Raw genomic sequence first — 20,050 nt, 5'->3', positions numbered from 1 at the left:
TATTTCCTAATGATGCAAAATGATCGAATATAAAATATGCTTTTCAAATAGAGAGACGGGAGGGTCATATCAAATTGGGAATCGATTTTGTCGCACCCGAAATAGGGTGTAAAGAATCCATTGTAATGTAGACGTAAGCCATATGTGAAGTTACTTACTTTTTCTCTTCTTACGCAAGATTTTACTCAGATACAATGTAAAATCTAATACATGAAGAACAAAGATTGCTCTTGCTAATGCAAGAGCAGTATAATCAGCATATTATTAATCCAATGGCTTTTTACTAATCCTTTAATACAATGGCTGCAAATATTCAGCATTTTTTCAACATTAGGTGCTTTCAATTATTTAAAATATTATCATTAGCTTTATAAAAAAAATAATAAATCTACATTTATTAAGTCTTAGATTATTTTAGTTAAGAATGGAATATGGAATGAAATAAAATGTTTATTACAAGCACTTCCCACATTTCTGCGTAAAGTCCAAATCATCAATTGTTCGATGACAATTTATTTTTCCGAAACGTATCTTTCCATGTAATCAATTACCATGCCCTTAAACTATCAAAAGCAACATTAATCCTTTAATAGCTATTCCAGTCACAATATGCTCATCGAATAGTTTAATAGACAAGTTACCCTCGGGCAGCGTTTTAAATTCAAGCACGACAAAACATCTTAATCATTTCGGTTCATAAAATTCTTAAGTGATTGCGTGGGGTTGTTTTGTTCGGAATTGATTACGAGTGTATCATTTATGTTGGCCTCGTTAGATTAAATTGATTTGACGACATTAGTGTATTAATAAAATGTGATTCGGATAGCCAGAGTAAAGCTCATATACGGTGAGGAATTCTTTATTAAAGAATTTAAATTTACATTACTATCGACAATTACACTAACATTTACTACGTTATAAAGTTGTTGTTCTAAATGTATTAATGTTTAAAACATTGGTACTAATGAACTTTCGGAAAATTTTTATCGCGTACATATCGACTATTCTAAATAGCCTCAGAATAAAATTATTTTCAGATCAGATCATTAAAAGATATTAAAAACTATAGCTGTATACGTTAGTACAGTCAGCGGGTAGGCGAGATAATGAAATTGTGTACAGAAGCGCGACGAGGCGCGATCGTGTCTCGGGCAAAAATCCACTTAACAAATTGCTGCTGATTCCAAGGGTTCTGGATTGTTGCCTGCTTTCACTGTTACCTCGGTTATTCGGTATCGATACACGAGTTACGTGCAACGATGCAATTTGGTATATTATAAATGTTTAATCGTCTCCCCCTTCCATCTAAGTTAACTAGAGTACGGAGTGCAGAAACAAGACATTATCTAAATATAACCAAAAACATATAGTTAAAGCAGCATAAAGTTTCGCTATCACAAAATATCAAAAACATAAAAAAGAGATGGATTTAGAAGGAATGAATATGGACCACAAATCAGCTTTTAATTTAATAAGGGATATTGTTGGTAGATCCTTAAATACAAAAAGAAACGAAAACTTGACACAAACTACTAATACAACAGCTATGTAATTACGTAACAATTAGGTGAAAATAAGCAATTAAGAACATCAAAACGAATGTAACCTACTTCTATAAATCATCAGGGACGTTTCCATTTGCTAAATAAACCATTATGGCTCACATAAAATAATTAAACCGTCAACGTTAGCTATCATTTCGGGCGACAATGGATGAAAACGGTGAAAAAATAAAACTGCAAAAGGAGTTTAATGAATTTGGCGCGGTGTTTTGCACGCACTTGCACAATTTCAATTATCGAATTACTAAGCGAGTATTGGGCGGGGTGACTTGATGAATTACAGTATCATGTTCGGTGGCTTCTATAAGTGATCTAATGTTTTTTGTTCTATTCTGTACGTTTATATTGTGTATCTTCAGATATTGTTGGTTATGATAGTGTTTAGTCAAAATTATAAGATTTAGTGAAAGCAGAAGAAAGAATTTGTAAAAAAAAAACACAGCAATAAAGCCATGCTATTCTCGTGATATTTGTATGCATACTAAATCTAAGGCACATTTATACAACTGAGAAATATAAATAGAGCAGTAACATTTCATACATCTCTTGTATCCATACAAATTTCGACATTCCCAATATTAGTGAAATTTCGTGGTTGAAACTCATTCGCAGTTACCAAATATACCTACGACGATTTCCGCGCTTCGATGGAAAAGTCAAGGAGAATTTTCGAACAAAGGCCATCACTGAATTTTGCTCTCACAAAATGTTTGTTAATTCCATGGACTGTTAAACACAGGTAAATAGAAACTAGTCAAAACTTAATATTACTTATTGTATTGAGAAAATTTGTTAGGCAAATAACGTGATATTTTAGGTTTAATGGAGTATATATAATATGTTTCATTACTCATAACAATTTAAAATTTCATTTTCGAGAGCGCATTATAGACGATCATATATTATGCATTTAGGTGTTTTAGACTTACTAAGTAAAACACACTATAATGCGTACATATTTATTACGCTCGGCGTATACGTCCGGCTTCTACGAATTAAATCAAACTTATCGAAACGAACTTACGTTACACCATTATTCAGTTATTCGAGGAGTGTGTGGTCTACAACATCAAACATTTTAATATCGCTACGTCACATCAAACGCTCGATTACATCAACCCTAAAACAACGGCCACTCGTAACGGGAGACGCCTGCCTATCTTCAATGAATTCCCAAAAAATACTCCGAATAAAAGCACCACGTTAGATTTTACCCCTCACCTTTTAATGGTTTTCTATTTCTATTGATATATGCTATTTGACAGCCTGATTAGCTTGCGTTCTAAATTAACATCAATGAATGACTCAGCGTGAGACGAGCTTGGGCAATTTTGTGCTAGCGACTTTTGTATTCGCATTTTGCGGGTAGCAGATGACTCGTAATAATCGTAATGAAAGAATGGATTCACCTTCTTTATAAGATGTGCATCCCTATTTAATATTGTTAATTGTAAAATAACCCTGTTTATGTGTCTGTTCTTCTCGCCTATACCACTAAAATGATTTGGTTAAAATTTAGTTCAAAGTTAATTTAGGATCTAATTGGATATATCTATATTCGGAAAATCCCTCAGGAACAGGAGATATGCAGGTAAAGTCCTGGACTATCTGTTCTCCTCTTTTTCTATGACTACGAGAGCAAAGTCGCGGGCGGAATGTTAGCAAATTGTGTATTGGACATATGTATGTAGATATTTATACGATAGTTAAAGGAATAAAAAATAAATAAAATTATTAAATATCGAAAAATATCCTTTAGTAGAAGACACAAATGCATTAGGCACTACGTCTCAATTGAATAACAATGAGACAGGCGAAATTAAAAATTTCTGACGAAACATTCCGAACTTTTAACAGAAAGCCAGAGCGAAAGTTTGAAATCGTGAAAATGCATTTGCTTTACGAACTTTTGGATCGCTGTCATATGAACTGATGAATCATCGTAAATAGAGAATCTGAATTATTAAAGGTTTTTAAAAGATGATATAAATTAAAGTGGAAGGATGTAGCGTATAATATCTATCGAATAATAACCAATATTTTGAATGTTTAATAGATCTCACGTGGATGCTTATGTTTAGAAACAATTTATCAGATAAGGCTTCCTGAGAGTGTTAGCGAGGATGTTTACAAGTTATCTGGATTATCCTTCACATTCGTAATTAAGACCGGGGCGAAGTAATGTAATATTTACATAAATACTGCGAACAATTTTAGTTTTCAACTTTTATGTTTAAATAGTATGGATAAACATATTTAAAATACTTCAATACTTTCCGTTTCCTGAACAGATATTGTGTTAACACTTACCGATCTATGATGACAGGATCTGAAGGAGTTTCGTTTCTATTGCCGCAGCTTTTTTTGTCACAACATCGACTGCAATAGAACAATAATTTAATGATAACAAAGAAGATATCAATGATTCCATAATATCAGTGAGTTTGATTCTAATTAAAAACACAATTCTTTTCAATACTCGTAGGGATATTTACATAGTAAAATTATTATTATCAAAGTTTTTTTTAATAAATAGTGTTTGGTAAAAGATTTGACATATTATGATTGATGAAATGAGATTGAACATAACGTTCATTAAAAAAATGCTTTGGAGTGAGAAATAAACTGAACATAAATATAAGAAGAAATATTTAATTTTAATAATATTGCCTCTTGTAAATTTCTTTATCACTAACATAATTATCTCGAATTTAAAAGCAGTTAAAAAAATTAATACGCCCAATGAAACAGGAAGACTTATCCATACAAAGCGAACGTGTTCATAGCGCCCTACCGTGGCTCCTTGACGCAAAGGGCAAAGACATTGAAAGGACAGACTCCCCTGAGACTCCTCCCCTGAAGACGTGCGACAGGGACGCACACATCGCGCCACACGAGATAACAATATTGCGTCTAAGGTGGAATAAAATTTTAATTGCTCACACATAGACGTTTAGTATCTTTACGCTCACTACATAGATACAGCGGCGAGACGCGTTACTGTTACGAGCGGAAAAACCACCCCAAACAAGCTGTTAAATTAATAAGGATATTCGTGTTGCTCACGTGTTTATGAAATGTTTAGTTCTTGTTTGCGTTATCTCAATTCTATCGGATTGTGTAAATGTCAATTGAACAATCTCATTCATTGGGTATTCATGTTTCTGTTTAATATTTGAAAAATTAAAATTTAACACGTTATTAACAAAATAGCAATATCGAAACAATACGTTTCAGTCTTTCAAGAAATTTCACTTCACTTTAAGAATCATTTTTTTTAACTGTCAAGCACAACTATTCAAATTTCATATGATAAATGATTGAATCATATAATATTGTTGTATCTGAGTTTAAATAAAAATGTAGATACATACCTGCACATAACTTCGTGTGTTAACAAAACCCTGCACATTTCTGGATTCTTGTCCTGGCCTTCGTAAACAATGGGCTAGAACAAAAAATGCAATTTTATCAAACTATAAAAACTAGACAAAATTATGACGCATCATAATTTAGACTGCGAGACAAGATTACGCATATTAAATTAATTAAAAATCGGCTCATAGATAAGATAATTTTTCGTCTTCATCAAGTTATTACTTTTTGCTAATTTATGCACCCTTTAATACATAATCACATTTCATTATCTAAGTCAAAGGTCATTTGCATATCGTGAACCGAATTGATAGAACGTTTTGTTACGAATTTTCAAAATAATATTAATTTATAATAAAAAAATATGCAATACAAAATTGTGGATTATCTTATTGAAGTGATTGTGAATTCCTATACATGTATAAATTTTCTTAATGTAACATTACTGTCTGATGTTTTATTTTTATTTTAATCAAGAATTTGTTTCGGGTATTAAAGTATATCTATCTAACCTGTATGTTTATTCCATACAAGACCTAATAAAGTCATGTTATCTAACGAAGTAATTTAAAAGCAGTATAATATACGCCACAGATTTGATCATCACAGAACACATTAAAATATTTTCTTTACACTATTTAAAACTCCCTCCCAATAACTAGCCGCCCTAACACGTGCCTGTACGGTTATCTATTAATATCTAATTATGGTGGCCCTTAGGCTTAGGGAGCTAATCCTGATCATACATTGGATGCTTTGCCAAATGTTCAAAACATCGATTTTTACCGGTTCCTATAGGTACTGAATTTTTCTTATTAAACAGAGAGTACAATCTTTGTGCAGGCAAATAAAAAGATAATAATATTATGAACAAAATTTCTACATTTGTATTGTGATTATGCTTTGAGTCTTTATTTTTTACTATTCTGTTGAATAAATTGAAATTGATAAGTGTGATACAATGTAAAGGTTACAGAAATTAAATAATCTCATTCTCATTAAAAAGCATCAAAACAATAATCTTTCCCAATAATGTAAGCTATATCAAATATACAATCAAAACATAAAATTAGCTCCTTAAGCTCTTAAGCTTGAAATACAGATTTTCCCTAACAAAATATTTAATTGAATATGAAAGAGTGAGGCATTATCATCTTTTGTGCGTAGGATTTAGTCGGATTTGTGGAGATAGGACGTTCTGTAAGGTATTCAAGGGTAATATGAAAGTATTTAAGGGAAGCTAAATAGCTAGAGGGTTCGGTAGTGATTGCATAAAAATTGGGCATCAGGTGTAAGCCGACACAAAACTACATTTGCTATAAGCCAACTGCGTTTTGCAAATGATTGTCCTCATCTAATGAATTTGACTTTTCAATTGAGTACAAGAGTTATAACCATATTAATTTCTTGACATTAAATGCAAACGCATGTTTAATTTTTAAAGCATTTTTATAATCAATATTTAATCTGTCTTTATTAGATTTTTATAATCTATAAATCCTGTACATAGACATACATTTTCTATGCAAATAATAATTATCCCAACCACGTCCCTAAAGATACACTGAAGTCTCAGGCAAAAGTAACATAAGGGAGCCATTATTATCAAGTAACTAGGTACAATATAATAGTGGACATTTTTCTAGTTTGTTCCCTGAACTGAAATGTTCCCCACGGAGGTTGGGGCGGGAGCTATTGGCCATCAGCGCCGCATGGGATTCAATCTCTGGGGAATTTGTGGGGACTTAAAAAAACATATTTCTACTTAGTGCTAGTGCGGTAATTAATGTTGACTTTAACTTAACTAGTGTTAGTACATTCCTGGAGAATGGTTTATTGTTATTCTCTCTGTTTCATAATATAAAAATGTTAATATTTATAGGCGAATAGTTTTCTCTTTGCTATTCTAATCTCGGTTCAAGGATTCTCATTAAACATATCCCCATCCCATCCCCCGATACAAGTATACAAATAGCAGATACTGTACACAACATTATTTTATATTAACTTTTATTTCACAACAAAAGTGTTATCGCCGAGACTAGTAAAATGTATGAAGTAAACAAGAGGAAATAAAAATGCCTTTAGAAAGAAAACGACAAGACGTAGTGCGCTGCAAACAACGCGAGCTGTGATTTACATGAGCGACAACATTCCCAGACTCGGTATTTGTTGCTGCTGGTCGAGTTTTTATATCGTACATTAGTTTTTAAGATATATTGACCAGTCTATGGGAGAATTATACTTGTTTTAAAGGCCACTTTATAAGCCATTGCTGTAATTTTTATGCAAGTGGTGGACAGAGACAGCTTCCTAAAATATAACAGCCGATTAAATAGAAATTACTTTTTGACATTAAGAACTGTAATACCGTTCGTAGACCAAAGCGAATTCCATTAATAATAAACCTACAGTTCAATCTTTGAATCAAATGAAATCATCCTCTTTATCTATATTAATTGAAGTCTTTATTCACTTTTCAAAAACGAAAGTTTCTACATACATGAACTACAGTAAATGAAATCTATATTTGAACTTGTATGGGAAAAAATATTACAAGGTTTACGATGCAATAATCGACTTTTATCACAATGGCTTCCGAAAGTCATTTCCCCAACAAAAAGATCCAAATTAATATGTTGTTTGAACATAGTAAAATAAACACAATCACGCGGCCACGTGCTTTGCGCGCGACCTCTATTCAGGACTTCGTAACTCTATGGGATTTGGACGAATCTCATTTCGCGTTCTTAAGACTATATTCAAACAGAGGGTTGTGTTAGATATTGATATGATAGTGATTTAGTGTGAGAATATAAATAATCCGCTGTATGTTCATGCTATTAAAGAGAAAATTTATGGTGAATTTTGGCGGGATTTCTTTATAGTTGATACAATTGTGAGTCTATGTCGAATGTATAAAATTGTGTCGTTTACAAATCTATGTAAAAGTTTCATTATTCAATGGTTAACAATCGTTTTCAGTTTCTACCACTTTTAAACGATAAACACGAAATGTATAGGTATATAACCTTATTTGTGAAATTGAACACATGAAAAATGGGACGCCCATTAAATATTTTAGTATGGAAAATGAAATATAACTGTCGGACAAGCCTATAAATGATAGAGATCTACATCTATACAAGTAATTAATGCCTCCACAGAGTACTAACCCTTACATCTAATGTCTAGACGTCTATTTTTTCGGTACTATAGTTGCGTGCCGGGTTCGCATGCACGGTTACCACATTAGCTGATTGCTAGTGTACCCTCAGCCTAACGTTTTAATACAATTAAATCAACCGCAATTCGCTATTATCCGGACGCCATCTTTGAGGACATTTTTCGTTGAACGACTGTTTTGCGTGTCACTCTCCTGACGTCAATTATATAACGTAAAAGATTGTTTTATAGCAAAATATTTAATAAATATTACTGTAAGACAACTTTTTGCTATATGGCAAGAGTATTGATTAGTAGTAGTTACAATTGATTACAACCTATCTACTTATTTTATATGCATTAAAACATATTAAAATACTGAGAGAAGAGTACTTGATTTCAGCTGATCTTTATTAAAACACGCAAATCGGAACACGAAAAACATACAAATATGTATAAGTGCCCAACAATAACTTAGTCAATATCGTCATCTTTCGAAATACTCTTACATAATAATATTCGTAGCGCATTCCTTGCCTAATAGTTTTATTTCCCCATTTCCTTTGTTTAGCTCATATTTACTCACATATACAAGATACAATCAGTGATGCAAACGCTCGAAAGGGTCTTACGGGTTTCGCAATTATCACGTTCGCGTTTATTACATAAATAACAATTTTAGCTTAGGAAGCCATCATGAAACTTCGCCGTGTACTTCACATATATAATTTCAACACGTCCCAGCCTCTTAGTGTTGTGTAACAAGAGGCCAATTACGAAAGATTTATGCCATGAACATAATTAACTTAGGCCGAACGTTGTTAACTAAGAATTACGGAATTGTATCCCGTTTGCTGCTGTTCGCTGCAATCTTTGGCCTTGTTGCTTATAGTTTTTTATAGTTATTCGCTTGTTATTGAAATTTTAATTTATATTCATTCACAGAAGAAAAAAAAAGAGAAATAGTATATTTCAGGAACGGTGGATCTTGAAACATGTTAATACTAATTATGATTTTTTTTAAGTCTTCTCTGATCAAAATTTATTAAACCAAATAAGCGCCTGTAACTTTTTATAAATTTTGAATGTTACAATTGTCTTGGAATAGTGTTTATAACTGAAAAGCAATAGGATTAAGAAATATTTTCAATTAGTCAGATCCCAATTTTACATTATTTAAATAATACATTATTCTAACTAACTACGATTATTCTAGTGAAACCTTGTCAAATTGCAAATGCATAATGGTAACACAGGCAATTTAAGTTGACCAGAGGGCGGATGGGCGTGTGGATAGGCCCTAATCGGCCAGCGATGGGATCTGGCGCGTGGCAGTCGCGCGAGTCGCACGTGTGTACGGACCCTTAGATTGAGGTCACTTTGAATATTTTTTGTGTAGGGTACTTTAATTATAGTGTCACATATTTTTGTGTTTTGAAATGTATCATGCAATTATAGAGTAAGAAGATCTAACCTCAATTAGACCGATTGTGTATAATATTAAATATGTAACAAAGTACACTGTAAATTTTAGATCTCTAGATGAGATAATTATTCGAGATTCTTATTTTTTTCCACTCTATCTTATGTTATTTGATACCAGATTCTAAGAAAAATGTTTACATGTTGCTATTTTTTGGCGTATTGTTAATTATATTATGTACAAAAGAAGTATAATAATATCTCCCAAACAATGCAAATTCATAAACGATAGTAAATTAAAGCTCAACAAATTCGAGCCAAAATTATAGAAAATCTAATGATTTAAAATTATGAAACAAAACTCTTACCTGTTTCGTAACGGAGTCTATTAGCCGAACGAATATATCCTGCTCTTGTCTGATACCTGGAACAAACGCGCCACTACAGTGCCAGTAGACATAACGTAAATCATCATTTGAGACAGAAATGTTTTCACAAGTCATTTGTACTCTGTGCTACTCTTAAGCTCAGTTTACACCTGTTCTAAATTCAAAATTTTAAATATTCCATTTTTGAAAATAGAACAAAACCATTTCGCGGTTCTCTATCCAGCGTCGGTTTAATGAAGGATGCGTTTATAAGCTTGTACAATTTATGTTCACCGCTAAATTTTCAATTCAACAGCTTTATTACATTTGCACTTAGTACGAGGTGCAATGTTACATATAAATAATACATACAACTTCTTATACGTATATGAAATTATAACTTTATCATTCTTATATGTCGTAAAAAAATATTTATACAAAATATCTAAATTATTTTTCGATATATTTACCTAATGTAATTTTTATTATTATTCACTGTGTATCGATTATTTGCATTTAATTTTACGAGAGCATCATTAATTTAAAATTAAAAAGAAAAAGAATGTTCGAAATAAAAAAATCTTTAGTTTATATATATTCACTTTACAAAAAACTTAACCCGGACCACCAGAAACGTTTGGCAATACATCTAAAATATAAATACAATAAATATATACAAATATATCATGTATCCTCAGCTTAAACAGTAACGTTTACACATAGTAGCAATAAAGAGCAAGCGAGCTACGAGAACACCGTAGACATTGCACAATTTGTTAACACTCGAATCACCTTTCCCTTTTTTAAGCAACTTCAGAAGTTTATGTCTAATTTTAAACCACACCTTAAAGAATATTACAATTCCTGATAGACAAACACGTGAAAACTCTACATTTAGTTAAAAAAGGAAATTAAATGTAGGAATATATATAATTTAGGGCAAACAGAAGTGCGACAAAATGGCGTAATTTAATTGAATACACGCTGTTTATATGTACTAATTTTATTGGTTGAATGTAATTACCTTATTTATTTTACTACGTAAGATGCTACGCTACAAATTTAACATAACATGCTAAATGAAACTATTAGCAACGTTGTAAATTATACAAGTAGTAAACAGTTAAAAAATAAATCATATAACAAAATCAATCTTGCCTTTAATTTAATTTCAGAATATTTCATAACATTGAAAATGTTCACTAAATCATTGACAATTTTACTCCTAACATCGCGGCCTGTATCTTCAATATGTATTATAAAATTAAAAAGCACCCTCAAATACATACTTCGCATGTAATTGCAAGGGGCCTGTTATATTTGTGAAAATGTAGAACGCAATTTTTGGTTAAGATTACGTACAGTTAATTGAGATTATCAAATTCATACGAGACAATAGGGAAATTTGAAGCATATATAGATACAACATTTACATATTAAAACTCTTTTATTAATTAATAAGCTGACATCGGAATTACTTTAAAACAGATATATACGAATGTTAAATGGTACCACGAGGAAGGCAAGCTTTCAAATGAAAAAAATATCATCAAATCGGTTCATCTACTCGAAAGTTTTTACGTAGGAAAGCAAAAAAATACAGTGGAATTCTCCTCTTCCTCCGTTTTTTTTTCAGTCACTTGAAAACATTTAAAATTTTGAAAGCTTTATAAGACGTATCTATTACAAAATTTAAGCAATAATGTTAATTTTTAATATATTATAATATTAATGCAGTGCTATGTGCCTGCCACTGTATGAACAGATAGCCTAAGAGCCCAAACAATCATCATCCATAGTCTAAGAGCTCTATTCGGTGCCAATTTTCCATTATCTCGGTCTAACGGCCAAGACGACAAATATTTACAATGCGTCTGTCGTATGCATTGTCCCCGGCATCTATTGAATATGGGATGATAGCCTTCTGTATAATCCTTATTACAAAGCAATAAGGTTCATATAGGGGTTACAATTAAGGTATCACTGGTTCATATTAATGCATTGTTTGTATGGCCTTACAAATCAAAATGTGTAGTTAGTTTTATAATAGTAGCCTGCAGGAAAAGAGGACTTGAAAATTTTTAGATTTACTTAAATGCTTATGCGTAATAAATTATAATATATATCTAATTACTTTTATCATTTATTTTCAATTTATTCCTACGTTGCTATTATAAAATTTAAAAATCAGCAAAACACAAACAGTACGTGAAAACATATGCGATGTAAAATTGTTATTGATTACTTACCGTTTGCATAAAGTAGTTGAAGCCTATATTGGATTCCATTATTTGTTTTTTGCCCTTCTGCTTCCTGCAACAAAAATGTTGTAATAATGACACAAATATTTCAGTGCTTTATTAGAAATATACGTATAAATAATTTGTTTGAATTTAAAGGATTATTTTACCCCTGGCCAGTATCAAAAAAACCTGACGACCAAATTCAATTTAAATTTCGAATAAACAAACCCGCACACATAGGCGTATGAGCCACATTTTTAAACGTCGAATTGTACATGCTACGCAAAATAAAAGACGTCTTGAATGATAAAATAGGATGTCATTGATGTGAGCATGGCTTGCACGATGTTTGCTGCTAAATAATTAACGTTGGACAAACAAACAAGACGTGTGAATGCGCGACCCGAGCGCGGCCTACAAAGTTCTACACATATTTTATACGTTGTACCTACTGACTTTTACTTAGGACGTTGTTTAGACTCTTTTAATTCTTTCGGTTTTTGGATTGTTTGACCTAGGAGCGAGTGTGATAAAATGTTAAAAATTAAGAAAAATTCGAGCAATATATCTGTATTTCATAATAATCTAGGAAAATAAACTTCAAATGCATTTTGATAAATACTGCGTTTTGATTTGCAAATTGAAATCGCTCATAAAATAGTGACTGAATGTTTCAATAGCACACAAAAAGAAAGTTCGTAGACCGTATCTTATAATCATATCAACAACGCTTCAAAAAGGAGGTAGTGTTAAATATAAAAACAATGCATTCTACGACACATCAAACGCCAATAATCTCTATAACAAACATGTGCCACCAACGCAGCTAAATTATTTAAATGCATTGTGCACAATAGTACGCGTCCCAACGATCCTGATTGATGGACCGAGCGGCTGATTCACGATACTTATCAAATGGATTTATTGATAAACGTATCATTAATAGTTTGTACATTGTATGAGAAATATTACGTAACGACCAACAGGATTCGTTTGGTTGCGAGATAAAACAGGATTGTTTGGTGTCGATCGTGAAATATCCTGTATGTCGAATTATTTGGTGACTATGTATTATTTATCGGTATTATTTATGTTGATATAAAACTTGAATTAAAGGCTTAATTTTTGAATTATTTATTGGGACTCTATCTCTGTGTTGTATGTTGTTTGATAAAAATACCTTATATTTAAGCTTTTCGAATAGTTTTGGTTTCACGGTTCAAAACATGGTAAATATTAATTTAAGTTCATAATTATTTTTTGTCATCTCAATTTTAAAGAGACGTCGTACCTATCATAGGTATACCTTTATGAATATGTTAATTTATTTAATAAACAAGCACAGACATACAAGCACTCCTTACCTGGTCCTTTTCAATAAATCCTATAAAAGCGGTGCGTTCAATCTCGATTGGCTGCCCCGCGCGGTCGTACAACGCAACGACAAAGTGAAAAAAGTTGCTCTTGCGCAAGTTGCTTGGCGGCTGCTTCTCGAAATGCGCCCGACCGACACCCACGCTACTGTTTAAACAAAAATATACATTGTTTAAAAAAAAACAGCATGTTTAAAAATACTTAGTTTACGAAAATTTTGTTACCTCATTCTTTTCTTTCTGCTAAGTATGTTATTTGAAGTTTCAATTATTAATTAAAAAACCTACAAATTACGTCATATCAATGTATCTATGGGTAGTCTATAAAGGTAGTAGATACCTGATAAAGAAAAAATAAACTTTATAATTCTATGGTCAATTGTGAAAATACCTATTGTTATTGTTATATATATTGTATAGAAATAAGATATCGCAAAAAGTATGAATTCGTTACTACTAAGTCTCGAAACAAAAACAATGTCTTTACAAATTAATCTTCAAATTTAAGATGCCATAAACCTTGTTACCAACCAGTTATTCGCGACAAATAAGCACATGAAAATATGAAAATAGTTAAACATTTTACTGTCTTACTCAAAGAGCCATAAACGCAAACAATAGAACAGATTAAAAATCCCTTTAAAATGATTTATGATCTGTGTTGCGGCCGGTAAGATATGACTATTTGCAAATTGCCAACAACGTTCGTTTTTTTTCTTTCACATTCAATTCCACCCTAAAACGGTCGGGTTATATTTTTTCAGCATGCCTCTGAATAGCTTTATTCGGAAGCTTTATTCATTAGAAAAATTTCTTATTCAATTTCTAAAATCTAAGTTCTAACCCATATTAATAATGAAGTGCTGTTGTATGAATACACACTTCGAAACAAACACGTGTGATCTGTTACTGCATTTTAGGTACACAAATGTAGAAAAAGAAGCTGTTTTTAAGATAATTACACCCAGCTGCATATAGTAGAAATCAAACATCTCTCTCCTACAACGTTATGCTTCAAAATATTCAGAGAACTCCTATACATGAAATATATTGCATTTAAATATGAAACTTGTAAATATTGACCAATTTATCATCGATATAGCATAGTATACGTGACAACACTATCAATACAGCATTACCCGCCAGGACCGTATTACGGTATGGTAGCCCATTCATCTCCCTGCTGCAGAATTTGCGTAAACAAATTGGTTTCGCGATTGCCATTTTATACCCTCGCACGCGACGCTCCATTGTTTTATTTATCGCTACCAGTTTCGGCAGCGTACTCGCGATTAGGTTGTAGCGCTTTTTTCGCTTACAGATCACGGTAGATTTGTCAATCTTCGATGCGATTTTGTTTTTTCGCCGCCGAAACAATTTTTCAGCTGGCATTCGAAGTTTGAAAATTTGATACGCGCAGATTGTATATAACTACATATTATTATAGACTATAAATGTATAGTATTTTAAAAACATTAAACATATATGAGTTTGCTTTAACACAAATACATTAACAGTTTAATTAAGTATTAAAGTAGATACTTCATAATTATTTTATATACCAAATATGTTTTTTTTTAATAATGAATGAGCTGCATGATAGGATTTATGTGCATCATTAATGTAATGCAAGTGCAATTTGACAAAAACCATCTAATCGGTTTGGGGTGGGCCTTAATGACTGGAATCCAACTAAACAAATGAGGCTGTCATCACTGCCAGTTGGCTATCTATCTACTGCTATTTGTCATGGCCCGGTGAAAATTATTTAATTATTAACTCTAATAAATTTTCTCTTCGTAATCGAAATTACTTTCGGTACAAAGTCCGGTGAATACCAAAATATTGTTGAAAAGTAATTAATATTAACAATAAATATTCGAAAAGGCATATATAAATATAGCAATTTTTCTTACAATTTTAGAATTTGCCATAATTTTTAAGGACCTTGTTTAATTTTATATTAACCCAAATAAAATACATTATGTGATTAAATGTAATGATGAGTTTAGAATTAAAAAATCACCCCACTGTCTTAATATTCTACAGTGCATTCGTACGTAACACACGACCAAAAACCTCTTCACAATGCCAAAATTTGCCGAACCCTCAACAGATAATGAATAAACTTCAGTAAAAATAAACAATACTATAAACTGTTTACTCAAGAGTTACGTCAGTGAGTAAAATAAACATTATATGTAAGCTAAAACACGACAGATGTCGGGAGAGCCCTCCGCAAACAATGCGTACTAATTCGAGAATCGAGTGTACCAATACGTCATATTATAAACCAAATGCTGCATATTGTTGCACAACTTAATTATTGAAAAGTATTGGGGTACCTACTTCGTTAAATTTGATGATTTGAGTTTAAATAACTGTTGAGGTAGTATATGGCTGTGGTGGTTCTTAACGAATCTGTATTAATTCAAGGCAACCTTCTTACAACGAACTCGTGTCTTTTAATAATATTATAAATCATATAACTAGATAATAAATATTTTATGCAAGCTTAAATTAATTTCCTAGAAATTGTTTGAATTAAAGAAAACAAAAGAAAACTATTTTATTTCAAAAACAGATACATCCCAAAGTTTTTAAATTAGCGAATTTTATTTTATTTTTATATTATTAATATAAACGTACGTTAAAAGTACTTGTCGTAAGAATAGACGCCACAAACATAACTTGCCATCCAACAAAATTTTACACCTCATATCATTCACGATAATTATATATAGCCATTGAAATGTTAATTTATAGACCGTTCATTATCTGGAGTCTGTAAACCCACAGTTATGATTTATCACGCCCTTTTCGTTCATGAATACACTTGTTACGGTAGCTTCATTATCGCCGGCGAAATTTGCGCACCCCTGATTGGACATCGTGTGCTAGTTATTGTATTGTGTACGTTTATGGTCATAAATCATTGTGCTTTTAGAATTTACTTGCGCCGTTATATCCACTCTCATATTATCTGTGCTTCGATTTTTAAACGCTCATAGATATGAATATTGTTCATAAAATCACCTAGAATGTTCTAGGTATTTTGAATAGAAAAAAAAAAAATGTAAGTTGACATTTAGATATTAAGAGATTGGTATTTTATAGGGTCGCAATCGAGAGAATATTATTTAATTCACTCATACAATAAGTATTTCTGTACTATTCATACAATAACGAATCTATCAATATTTAAGAACAAATATTTAAATGTCTTTAAAAATAGTCACCGTACATTGAAGAGCGAACAAAAACAGACCTTCAAAATTCGCCCCTATATTCATAATCCAGTGTGGATTTAGTATTGTGCACTTGTGACTCATTTTGTGGAATTCCTAATAGAAGTGATCGAATTTGGTTGCTCTTTCCACCCACTAATAGGCTTATTACCTCTGTAAATAAGGGACCGAGTTCGGTATCTTGTTTTCACATTGTAAATTAAATTCAAATGAATTGGATTATCTCGAACTTCGTTGCTTTGGTGATATGGTAGCTTGATAAATACGGGATTACGATCGTTCGATTAATTGTAATATTTTACCGAACTTTATGAAAACCGCGCCTTTTTAGTTGTTTTTTTTTTATTCATTCACAATACAAATAAATATAAAAAATTAAATTATTTGTGTGTAATAAAGCAAATGACATTTTTTTAAGTACTATCGTTAGTGTTTTGATCTTAAATAAATTGAATCTATTTTAAAATTTCAAATTGTATAATGACATTAACAAGAAGACCGTCAAAAATATTTAAATTTGGAACGCAAAACATTCTCGATGTCGAGTTTTTTCTAAAACAATAAATGTGTGGCCGTGGAAAATAGACGCTCATGTTAAAAATAGAACTTACTTCGTATTGTCAACTAAGGAGGTCGGTGTCATCCAAGCGCGGGTGAGTGGTTCTTCTTTCAGCGACGTGACGGGCCCGCGAGGCTGTGCGTGAACACCCGCCGCCTCTTGGTGATGCAGGCCGAACATAAGTCCGCCTTGAAAATATTTTTCAATTAGTTATCTATTGATATTTTACTATGATTAATTTTATTTCGATTATTTCAAATTATTTTATAAGTTTTTTCATTTATATCGGTAAAATTATAAAATAATAATTATTATTTTTAATTTGAGTTTGATTTTTATTTTTATATTACATTTTACATTTATTGTAAAAAACCCTCCCTCATTATATACGTAAAGATAATCCAAATATAACAAACGTAATTTATTAGAACTAATTTATTGGATTATCTATTCAACGTCAAGCAAAACTTGATCTACTTACGGTATAATATTCAGTCATAAATAAAATAATAAATTGTACAAACTATTTATTGAATATTCTAGACTTCATAATTTTTTATATTATTTTTATTAAAACATTAAATTGAAATACTAGATGTTTTTGATTGATGGATTATTTATGTGAAAAAAATACTAAAAATTTTAATTTGTACAATGAGACATATAATTAGGTTACAGCAATTAGGTTACAAAAAAGTTCAATCAAATTAAATAATTATTAAAAATAAAAAATCGTCCTAAATGTAATAATTTTTTGTTTTAAATATGTTATAACTTTCTTATTGTTAGGAAACAGTAGGTATGCATTTAGATACTATTTGTTAATTTTATGATTAAGATAGCCAGTGGCCTAGAGTAAGTAGGTACCTAGTGGTATATTTTATAGGTATTAAGTTAAGAATATTAATTTTTATGAGGACATTTTATCAAGGAGAGCAGAATTTAATTAATTATTTTTTTTTAATTTAACTGCATTAGGAACATACACCCAAGTTAAATTGCATTGCATTTGCTATATTAATCATCTTATTATTAGTACAAATGAAATTCATTTTTAACTTTTATATAAAAATATTTTTTGCTTATAGTTACAAGCAGAATACATTTTTTTATTACAATCAGGTACAACATGAAAATAAATTTAACAGACCATTGTTAACACTCTTCTGATTTATATAAATTTTTTTTGTTCATCACCAAGTTAAAAATTAACTCTATTAAAAATATTGACATAATGAACCCTTTTTTACAATAAGTCAATGTCATTGTGCCTTAGACTATGAAAAAAAAAACAGATGACATACCTGACGACCTTGGTGCTCCTGATGGGTACAGTTTGCGACCCCATCCCACGGGGTCCAACTCCAGCGGCGGCCACGGCGAGCCAGTGTACCCGCCCGCCGCCGCGTTTAACTCGTCCGACCGAATCGCGAACGATCGGACACCCAATAGGGCGCCCGAGAGCGCACAAACACCCGCGAATTACGAACTTAAAAAATTACGCTCTTTTCAAATTTCGAATTCGATCCGCGCACACTTATCTAACCGGACCCAAGTTTATATCCTTAGCATTTTAAATATAGAACACAAATAATACACTAACGAAAACAAATTAAATTCAATCTGGTTTTTGCCAATAATAGAAAAGAGAAGATAGAAATTCTAAATTTAATTCCTGAAAGTAATTGTACAAGTATCCGATAGGCGGCTCTGTGTTATCGTTATGGGATAGAGTCCCGGTTGTACGGGCGATCCCGTTGTGGATTTGCGGAACACTAACAAGCGTCGCGGGAGCGCGCCGCCGAGTGCTCGGGCTTCGGAGCCCCCGTCCGTCCCCGCGGACTGTGGGAGGCGCCCTTGGGACACGCCCTCGCCTCGAGAGCGGGACGACGACATTGACGCAGGTGGCGCCACTTAATTCTGAATCCATGCCCGTTCCAAATTACAAATTTCGAAGAATACAAAATTTTCGGCCATACATTGAATTCAAAAAAAATGACGTTCGATTTTTAAATCTGCTTTAACTGACACACGTGCGCTTGTAGTATCGAATTGTAAAGTAATGGCGGGTCGGCGCGGAGGTTTCCCGTTGAGACCGCAATTGGAACGGGAGGGTAAGGGATGGCGGGAGAGATGAGACGAAGAGAGTCTCGCCGGAGCCAGCCCGGGGACGGCCCATAGCATAAGTATTACTTATTAAACTGAGTTAGAATGACGATGATGAAATTTCAGTGGGAATTGACTTTAACTACTTGCGAGATGAGGTTTTGTCGCTACATTAATTATTGATCACGTGGGTTTCGTGAAGATTTGGATTAGTTACGGGTGTAAATTGCACCCTTTATTTGATAAAACGCTTGTTAAAGTTAGAACCACTGAGGTTCTTTTTTAAGAAAACACAATGCTGTATTTTTTGATTTATTAAATCAATATTGTATTCTTTCAGGTAATGACATGAACATGAACGTTTCTTTTTTATAATGGTTCTGTATTTTATTATTAACTCGTCCAAAAGTAAATACCTATTGCAATGTAGGTACATCATCTTATTATACCAGACCATGCTTGTAACTGACTATTTCCTACGTGCTATTTCTTTAGTTATTGGTTAATAATAAGATAAAATACAAGCCGTACTTTTATTTACTTTTATTATGAACTATCCCCTGAGAAACGTTTTGTTATCAACAACTTTAAAATTACTCGTCGTGTATATATTTACTATGTAGGTATAG

At 32.0% G+C, this 20,050-nt stretch overlaps 1 protein-coding gene across 1 annotated transcript in view; it reads right to left on the bottom strand.

The window, feature by feature from the left end:
* The window catches only part of LOC119834073 (transcription factor collier), a 41,490-nt gene extending 22,474 nt beyond the window's left edge, over positions 1–19,016 (bottom strand). Inside the window, exons 1-7 of the mRNA XM_038358356.1 lie at positions 18,620–19,016; positions 17,368–17,503; positions 13,500–13,656; positions 12,142–12,205; positions 9,893–9,948; positions 4,937–5,010; positions 3,873–3,941 (exon numbers count right to left, since the gene is read on the bottom strand). Coding sequence (XP_038214284.1) covers positions 3,873–3,941; positions 4,937–5,010; positions 9,893–9,948; positions 12,142–12,205; positions 13,500–13,656; positions 17,368–17,495 — 548 coding nt within the window. The 5' untranslated portion in view covers positions 17,496–17,503; positions 18,620–19,016. The remainder of the gene's footprint in view (positions 1–3,872; positions 3,942–4,936; positions 5,011–9,892; positions 9,949–12,141; positions 12,206–13,499; positions 13,657–17,367; positions 17,504–18,619) is intronic.
* Positions 19,017–20,050: the final 1,034 nt, after the last annotated feature.

This window comes from Zerene cesonia, chromosome 18 (assembly GCF_012273895.1).
Source record: "Zerene cesonia ecotype Mississippi chromosome 18, Zerene_cesonia_1.1, whole genome shotgun sequence".
Lineage (NCBI taxonomy): Eukaryota > Metazoa > Arthropoda > Insecta > Lepidoptera > Pieridae > Zerene > Zerene cesonia.
The sequence above is the reverse complement of the archived record's forward strand: the minus strand, read 5'-3'. Positions and strand labels throughout refer to the sequence as shown.